The 9,437-nt window shown below is 42.3% G+C and overlaps 1 protein-coding gene across 6 annotated transcripts in view; it reads left to right on the top strand.

Moving 5' to 3' along the window:
• Window positions 1-9,437, top strand: part of magi3b (membrane associated guanylate kinase, WW and PDZ domain containing 3b) — a 144,039-nt gene that overhangs the window by 131,678 nt on the left and 2,924 nt on the right. The window contains exons 11-21 of one of the 6 annotated variants that reach the window (XM_088423155.1): window positions 201-232; window positions 1,031-1,199; window positions 1,278-1,372; window positions 1,897-2,104; window positions 2,226-2,408; window positions 3,518-3,703; window positions 4,052-4,148; window positions 4,507-4,609; window positions 5,716-5,853; window positions 7,284-7,422; window positions 7,803-7,895. In XM_088423155.1, the coding sequence (XP_088279281.1) occupies window positions 201-232; window positions 1,031-1,199; window positions 1,278-1,372; window positions 1,897-2,104; window positions 2,226-2,408; window positions 3,518-3,703; window positions 4,052-4,148; window positions 4,507-4,609; window positions 5,716-5,853; window positions 7,284-7,422; window positions 7,803-7,852 (1,400 nt within the window). In that variant the 3' untranslated portion in view covers window positions 7,853-7,895. The remainder of the gene's footprint in view (window positions 1-200; window positions 233-1,030; window positions 1,200-1,277; window positions 1,373-1,896; window positions 2,105-2,225; window positions 2,409-3,517; window positions 3,704-4,051; window positions 4,149-4,506; window positions 4,610-5,715; window positions 5,854-7,283; window positions 7,423-7,802; window positions 7,896-9,437) is intronic. The other 5 variants (XM_088423156.1, XM_088423157.1, XM_088423152.1 and 2 more) reach the window with 5 other exon arrangements.

Consider the following 9,437-nt stretch of genomic DNA (forward strand, 5'->3'; position numbering starts at 1 on the left):
ATGCGTTCCGCCGTCTTGTTAGCGGCCCTGCTCGGAACGTGTTGTCATCGCCATGTAAAAGCCCCACATTGCCCATTCACCTATTATCACATGTATGTTACATACATCAATCGTTAATGGAAGCGCCGCAGCTTTTCCACGTGGACCCGGGGAGGCAGTGCCATCTCGTGGTTGACCGATTTCTTTCTCTCTCCTCATAGGTCAAACGTCTCCTGTGAAGAGTCTCAAGCCTGTGAGTAGACGCACATTTTTTGCCTCCTTTGTAGAATCAGCACTCGGTTTAATTTCCAAGCCTATTGTTGCCCCCAGTTTAACCGCTAAGCCTCCGCGGCGCCAAATTAAATGATGGATATGTGGAAGTTGATTATTATTCCGAGCGCCTCCTTTTGTTTTGCCCGGGAAAAGTCTTAATTGGTTTGTCCCTCAGTTTTGGGAGATCTTAGCGACTATTGTCAAGGGATTTGCCGTGCTAATGAAGCATGGATGAGCCTTCATTTTTAATAGGCTGCCGTTATTAGTACAACAACACTTTAGAATAAAAAAAGATGCCCCTTTCAGAATGAGGAGCCAAGTCAAATCTTCAGGGAAATCGCAATCCTGCAGCTTAGAACACTCACAACAATTCAGCAACAAAGTCAAAACTGGCATTCTTTAAAAAAAAAAAAAAAAAAAAAAGCTATTAACGCAGAACCCTCAAAGTGAAACATAACTGGTCTCTTTGTTGTCTCATTTCTTAACAATAACAAAAAATCCCATAGGAAATCATGTTGAGAATTCATGAGTTTCCAGGCTGTCACCATAATAAAACTATTAAATATTCAGGCAGTATTTTATGCCACTGTTTTAAACGTAGGTTTGGATACAAGATGAGTAAATAATGTAAAACTGCTCACAGTTTGATGACAAGATGATAGACTACAAGTGCCCTGTGGTTGATTAATGGGGTTTAACACCAACTCCGTCTTCGTCAGCTAGCTAGGTGGTATAGAAAATTGATAGATAGATACCGTTTCAACTGTCCTTCTTGCAGAGGCAGGACATGACTGCCAGCACAGAGACATTGGACGGCATTGGTGAATCGGCTCCTCAGGCACTCCCTTACCACTCCAACACAAGCACCCTGCGTGCCGTCAATGACTCGCCCAAGCGGGACGCCGCCGAGTTGTATCTGAAATCCAAAGCCCTGCTGGAGAGCAGACGTAAGCCCATCGTCACCTTCTCAACCAGTAAACGCCACCCCCAAAAGTGATAACGTTTGACCTGTTGGTCTTCCGCAGAGCCCCACACCAAGGACATTGATGTGTTCCTCAAGAGGGACATCGAGACAGGCTTCGGCTTCCGCGTTCTGGGCGGAGACGGTCCTCAGCAGCCAGTAAGTTTATGGAACATCGCAGCAATGATGCAACAAAATCAGAAACTTATCTACTTGTGTTCCAGTGTTGGTGAAGTAACCCGAATTTTAGGTGCAATTTGTTGTTTACCTATACTAACACTTCAGTAAGACGTTAACCTTGCTAAGTTTCACTTATACTAATTGCCTTTACACTTAAGAGCAACTTGTATTTCATTGTGTTGAACCTGTTCTCTGTTATTTGCTCAAAACTCTCCTGTTGGCATTTTTTGTGCGCTTTGTATAACATTTTAAAGACGCTACAAAATGGTGCCAGAGCCCTGGATAATGGACAAGTATTTGGTGTTTACTTTGAGACTAACATCATTCTTTGTTCTTGTTTCAAGTATAATCCCTGCAATTAATGCAGCTATTTTCCTCAAAATCTTACACGGAGTCAATGATAATGAAGCGAGAGCAAAAAACATAACTTGACTCATGCATCGATGTGTTTTCTCCTGGTATTCCAATGACAGCCAGGTTGAAATGTACTAACATCCTGTCAGAATGTGTTCCCCCAGGTGTACATCGGGGCCATTGTGCCCAACGGCGCAGCTGAAAAGGATGGCCGCCTGCGGGCTGGAGATGAACTCATCGGCATCGACGGCGTGATAGTGAAGGGCCGCTCGCACAAGCAGGTGTTGGACCTCATGACCAACGCTGCCCGCAACGGTCAAGTCATGCTGACCGTGCGCAGGAAGGTCATCTATAGAGGTGAGCCTTGAGATCCAACAAAAAAGTATGTGTCGTGATCACACGTTAAAGACAGTTTCCTAAAATAAAATGTCACGTAAACAAACATGAAAACACTGTTTTAATGTGTTCATTTTGCCAGACGCAACAGAGGAGGAGGCTCAGGATATTGCGCCAACACTAGTGAACGGCTCCCCCAAACTACCTCGGCTGCCCATGCCCAGCGCCCTGGACCACGAATCCTTCGACATCACGCTGCACCGCAAAGAGTCCGAGGGCTTTGGATTTGTTATACTCACATCCAAGAGCAGACCCCCGCACGGAGGTGAGCTAGTCAGTTGGGCTAAATGTTGGTGTCGCCTACAAATATTTTTTTTCAGTGGAACTAGAGTTCACCGCATGCCTGATAGATAGATAAACTAAACATTCAATCAGCCTGTTCCAAAAGAGGGTCTCTTCGAGCTTTACATGCCATGTTGCACTATCCATCCATCCGTTATCTTCCGCTTTATCTGGGGTCGGGTCGCTGGGGCGGCAGCCTCAGCAGGGAAACCCAGACTTCCCTCTCCCCAGCCACTTCGCACAGCTTCTCCAGGAGGATCCCCAAGCGTGCCCAGGCCAGCTGAGAGACATTGTCTCTCCAACGTGTCCTGGGTCATCCACGGGGCCTCCTCCCGGTGGGAACTGCTTAGGAGGAATTGTAACCAGATGCCTGAACCACCTCAACTGGCTCCTCTCAACGTGGAGGAGCAGCGGTTCGACGCAGAGTCCCTCCTGAATGACCGAGCTTCTCACCTTATCTCTAGGGGAGATGCCAGACACCCTCCGTAGGAAACTGATTTTGGCCTCTTGTATCCGGGATTTCGTTCTTTCTGTCACAACTCACAGCTCGTGATCATAGGCGAGGGTAGGGACGTAGATCGACCGTGTTTGACTATGTTGCCCTAGTTGGCACCAAAAAAAACAACAACAACAACAACAAAAAAAACACGATAAGTAAGTTTTGTGAAGTAGGATTTGCCCCGACGGATATTGCACGTGCATAAATAAAGTGCATGAAATGCGTCTAGTAAAACCTTTCAATGTTAAATTCATTCACTCAAACACTATCTAATATGATACGTTCACACATACAAAACGTCTCCAGGCACTTAACGTACATATGAGTCTTTTACTGGAGGCTCTGAGGGGGGGTGCCGACATACGAGAAACAACCCCCAACAGACAAGGCACATTGTTACGGGAACTTGTTACCACCACTTCATTTTAGGCCAAAAAGCCATGAGCACATGGTTGCTGAACGGTTGTTAAACTCGAGGGCTCTGACCATGTTATTGGCAATCTCTTGAGTCCTTTGTTGCAGACTCACAGCCACACTAGCCTTAGCGTTATCCGTGCATATGTACAGCTTTCATGTGACTTCTCCCCTCTCAGTTATCCCACACAAGATTGGCCGCATCATCGAAGGCAGCCCAACGGATCGCTGCGGCCTGCTGCATGTCGGTGATCGCATCTCAGCCGTCAATGGTCGCTCCATCCTAGAGCTCTCGCACAACGACATTGTCCAGCTCATCAAGGAGGCCGGCAACGTGGTCACACTCACTGTGGTACCTGAGGATGGTGGGTTTTGCTCTGTCCAAATATATATATATATATATATATATATATATATATATATATATATATATATATATATATATATATATATATTTTTTTTTTTTTTTTTTTTTTTCAGTTAACTTTGGGCTGAAGGTGCTCATGCACGCAAGAGTAGTGCCTATGAATATTTTAGCACTTACATTACAAATTTAGGTTTTTGCGGAAGTGAAAAAGGGTTGAATAAATTCAAATAAATAACACTATTATATCACTGGGGTCACCTTCTAGTCTTGTGTCACACTTCAGTATAAAATGTTTGTGATTTTGCTTTTTTGACAGCACTAACTGTCGGAATCACTCATTTTTTAGAGTATAAGGGTCCCCCATCTGGTGCCAGTTCCGCTAGGCAGAGTCCAGCCCTTCAGCACCGAGCTATCGGACAACGCTCAGCTCTCCAGGATGAACGGTAAGGTATTCAGTGGTAAACCATGGAAAACTTCAGAATTTCTCTTTTGCCTTTTTTTTTTCCACACATGCTCAGTAGTTGTCATGACACTATAAGATTTACAAGCATGCACAAAAGATTCAACAATCATTTCCAAACAAATTTGTCATATGTTTGATTGTGATTACAAAATGCAAATGTTCAACCCCCCACCCCCCGACACACCATTCGTCCTGCCTTGGTCCACTGAGCCTCAAGTATGGCATTTGTTTTTCTTTCACTTTGCATAATGGATCTAGCAGTGTTTTGCCTGCAGCATGTTGCATGTACACCAGCGTGTCCAACTGACAAAGTGTGCACGTGTGTGTGTGTGTGACAGCTACAACCTGGACCTGGAGGACAAACGAGATGGCGTCTCCTGGTCTGAACACAAAAACATCCCAGTGGAGCAAGGGGCTCTGTGTGTGACGGGACCTAACCAGGTGACCGTTATCCTTATGTGTCATCTTATTCCTTTTTTTGAGCCCTTTAAAATGGACCATATTTGGCAAGTCCTGTCTGGATGCTTCTTTACCGGTGTAATTCAGTCATGTCCATAAATATTGGGGAATGGACACAGTTTCTATTGCTGTGGCTCTTAACACCAACACAATGGATTTGAAATGAAACCAACAAGATGTGCATCATCAACGTGAAGGCATCCAAATCAGGGTATGTGATGTAGGAATCACAACAGTTTTTCATTGTGCCTTTCACTCTTTTGATTGGTTGGAATGTTTGCTAATAGAACAGGCTCCTCTGTATTCATTGATGATGTGACTGCCAGAGTGAATTTGAGCAATATTATCCTCTCATTTTCATCCAATTGCTTCACACGCTATTGGACGACACTTCATGGTGCAGATGGACAATAACCCAAAATATACTGCATAAGCAACCAAAGAATATTTTAAGGCAACAAAGTAGTGTGGTGTGTTATACAGCGGTCGACTCCGTAACCTGACTTGAATCTGACTGATCATCCATTTAATCTACAGACGAACAAAACTGAAGGGATATAATAACACGCAGGAACTGAAGTATAAGGCGGTATAAGGCCCGGCACAGAATGAACAGAGATGAAATTCGTGTCTGGTGATGTTTATGTATTCCAGACTTCATGTGATTGAAAGCAAAGTATTAAAATGTCAAAGTGTGATTCATGATTGTAAATTTCACTCCATTACTTTGGGTCCCTTAAAAAGTGGGAGGCAGAAATACAAACTGTCTGGACTCCTACACCATGACAAAAAGACGGGAATAGTGTTGATCCTAATATTTATGGACCTGTTTTCAAGTATGATCTAATTTTGTTTGGTTCACTTGTTTTTACTTGTATCCTTAGTGACCCTCCTTTTATGTCTGTGACTCGCTTATGGAGTGTCTTCTTTGATGATCATATTCTCCCCTTCTCCCCTTTATACTTGGGGTTCAGCTTTGTTCACCTTGATCCAGAATACAACTATATTTTTTCAAACACACTTAACATTAAAACAACAAGACAAAAATATGCAAAAGAGTGTGGTAACATTGTGATGGTGCTGTGTAGGGCTGTCTGACTGTAGAGCTGGACAGGAGCCCCAGAGGCTTCGGCTTTAGCCTGCGAGGAGGGACGGAGTACAACATGGGTTTGTACATCCTGAGACTAGCTGAAGATGGCCCTGCCCAGCTGGATGGAAGGATCCACGTAAGTCAGAAAAGCATGTCTTTGTTTTGTGGTTCTATAGCAATATGGCAATAGATTTGATGGCGGTTGTGATTTAATTCAAATCAAAGTAAAGGAACACTTTGTTTTAAAACAAGTATCAGGACTCATTGCCGTGTAAATCACCAATAAAATATGTAGTCATTCTTTGTAAGGAGTGTTTTGCCATCTTATGTCCATATTTGGTACAATCAATCCCCAGTTGTTAGCTCCGTGTTGACTCCCGAACCAAACGCATCATAAACTAATAGAATCGGCACACTAGGAGGTCATTACTAAATTGTTACATGCCAGAGAGGGAAAGTGATAAAAACAGAGGCACCTCGCGGGGAATCCATCTTGTGCAGTCTGCAGGCATGCGCGAGAACGTCAACCGTGATTAGGAGACGACGGATGGACATGCTTACTGTGTCATTTCCATTAATACAGGCTTCCTCCAGGCTTTTGCAGGCTCTGTGCATGTGCGTTAAATCAGTGGCTCTCGAACTGAGTGTGTTGGCGAGCCATAACTTGGGGGTCTGCAAAGTAATTTGCAATAAACTGCAGTAGTACCTTGACTAACAGATTTAATCTGTTCCAATGTCCAGCTTGTAAATTACTCTATTAAAACATCAAGTCAATTTTCTCCATTCAAATTAATTGAAATGTCCTTATATTAATCCCTTGTCTATGGCGGGTGTTATATTTCAGACCACCCCACCAAAATAATAATCATCATCATCATCATCATAGTAATAATTTACAATCACAGATATTGCAGTGTAGAAGAAGGAAGGTGATGATTCCAAGTGGACAAAAATAATACCTGCATCTAACCTGTATATATTCTGCTATCACTCTATATGTACTATGCTAAGATGGATGGATGGATGGATGGATGGATGGATGGATGGATGGATGGATGGGTGGATGGATGGATGGATGGATGGATGGATGGATGGATGGATGGATGGATGGAAGGGTGGGTGGGTGGGTGGATGGATGGATGGATGGATGGATACAGACAGCATATGCACAGAATAAGATTTATGCATACGCTGCAATATCAGAAGATCACTAATAGACCAGTGGCCATATGTATCCTGTAGAGGAATTATCATTTGTTCATATTAAAATCATTAATGTTTACTTTAGCAAAGACCTGGACTTGTGTAATATCCTTACTTAAATATGAAAGTATCCCATATTATGGACATTGTTTTTCCTTCTGGCCGCACCTTATTGTTATGTAAGTCTGCAGTAATAGTCAGTGTATAAAAATATAGAATAATAATATTATTTATATCAAAACCTCAGATCAAAGGTTTCCATGGCGTTCATTGATAAAATATGTTCACTGTAATGGTCTCAGCCCCCTAAATCTCAAGCCGCCCTCTGCTGGAAGTTGCTGACAATCAGTGTTTCCTGGGCAGGTCGGAGACGAGATTGTGGAGATCAACGGCGAGCCGGCCAGAGGCATTTCGCACACGCGTGCCATTGAACTAATCCAAGCGGGAGGAAGCAAAGTGGCGTTGCTGCTCCGACCTGGAGCTGGCTTGACTCAAGATGGTAGTAAGTGCTCATTGACAGTCTCCCTTTAAATAAGAGCACACCCTCAAAAACAAATGTATTTACAAGATCACGTGCAGATGCTTTACTTTTCGTTTAAAACGATGGTTGTGAGAAAGAAAATGGTTTTCAATGCCTACTGCTTGTGTTTCCTCAATGAGCCTTTTATGAGAAGCGGCCCACTGCGCCACAATCATAAATTCACCCCCTCTCCCTCTTTTTTTCTCAACGGCGATAACTGCTGATGTCGGTTAACTGTTGTGGAGCTCATTCTTGAGATGCCACCTGTATTTACACATCATGGTTTATGTATTCAACCCCTAACGGTCTGCATCCTGTCAGGTTTTTTTCATCTCCTCCTTCTTTGTCTTTTCCTCATGCAGGTAGCGCAGCCTCTTCTACTGTATGCTACTACACCGAGCACCAACACTAACATCCTTACATGCCTTTTCCTGGCCTCTTCTCTTTCTACCTTGGTAATTGCTTCCTCAGTTTTCTTATTCAGAGTTTTAATGGTGTGGAACGGATGTGATCACATACAACACTCACAAAGAGTTATATGGCTTTGTGCTGAACCTGAAATGCACCTTTACAGGTTAACTAAATTCTGCCAACAGGTACCGAAACAGTCAATACATAAAACATTCACGGTGAAAACCGATTTATTAGGAATGGGAGACACTAATCCCACGTGACAAGATCTCACGAGAGTGAGTCCACGAGACAGATGAGATTTTTGTCAAATTTGGAATGAAAACTAATGCCAAACAGTATTTAAAATGTTTTAAGAGAAAACTGCAACAAGATTAACGATCTAGTGTGCAAATGTAAATATAAAAGAAGATCTAGGCTGATTTTTCAGCTGTATCTTAGAGCTCTTTAAATACTCTCTCTTTCAAGAGCGTAAACTATATAGTATATAATAATAACTATTCAGTTTAACTAATTGCATAAATCTCCTGTTAGCTGTGGTGTATGGCCTACCTTTTTTTTTTTTTGTAGAGTTTATAAACCGGTTTTGTCATCCACACAGGAAGGCGGCGCAAGCTGAAATTGAATTCAGGACTGTGAGTCGGCTGTGTAGGATCTATATATATATATATATTTTTTTTTTCACGAAGTCTCATCTCACCCTATTTATCATGAGTTATATGCTCTCGATTCACTTGTATACAATGAAATTCTGACGGGATCACACGAAAAACCTGCCTTTTTCCCAAACTATAGCCTCATCCCACACAAATTGTTAAAACATTATTAAAACACATTTTATTAGGTCTTCCGCAGCACCTATTCTCACTCACTGTAGCACAATTCACCAAATAAGCAGCGTAATGTGCTTGCTTCAAGTTATTGCTTTATCACTTCTTTTTGTTGTCCATCCATCCATTTTCTACCACTGTATTCTAGAGTCGGGTCGCAGGAGCAGCTCATTTCTTTTTTATGTTTACCATAAAACTGAAACAACAGAAGAGAGAATCAAACTTTCCATTTTAAACACCATACTGTTCAAACAAATGTACACTAGCGTAATGCTCACGTATCCTGCGCAACATCACAGGCAGACTAAGGTCAAATAGTATAGTCATTATCATAGTTAGCAAAATGTTCAAACAAATGTTCATCAGCTCAATGCTAGCATATAATGTGAAATGTCATAGATGTTATGATGATAATTACAAAGCTTTACATAACAGCTATTTCAACACTTTGAGCTTCTAGACATAATAATAGAGCGTAGAACAATCCTCACAGCAGTGCTGATGGAATCATCACTGTTATTTAAGCTTATGGGAGTAGGGAAACTTTTCTGACGCTTCTTCTTGCTGCTAACTATGCCGCATCCCTCATAGTTGACCTCAATGCTGCCTGTTGCAATACAACATGGTACCACACTGAATGTGTGCAACTCTTAATTTGAACTCAATTTTATTGTATAGTGTAAAACCTTATCACAGTAAGTCTCCTTAAAATTTCGGTTTAAAAAAAAATGATGAATGATACAGCAAGCCAAGACT

The sequence above is a fragment of the Hippichthys cyanospilos genome, chromosome 9 (assembly GCF_059441005.1).
Source record: "Hippichthys cyanospilos isolate Australia breed blue-spotted pipefish chromosome 9, RoL_Hcya_1.0, whole genome shotgun sequence".
Classification (NCBI taxonomy): Eukaryota; Metazoa; Chordata; class Actinopteri; order Syngnathiformes; family Syngnathidae; genus Hippichthys; species Hippichthys cyanospilos.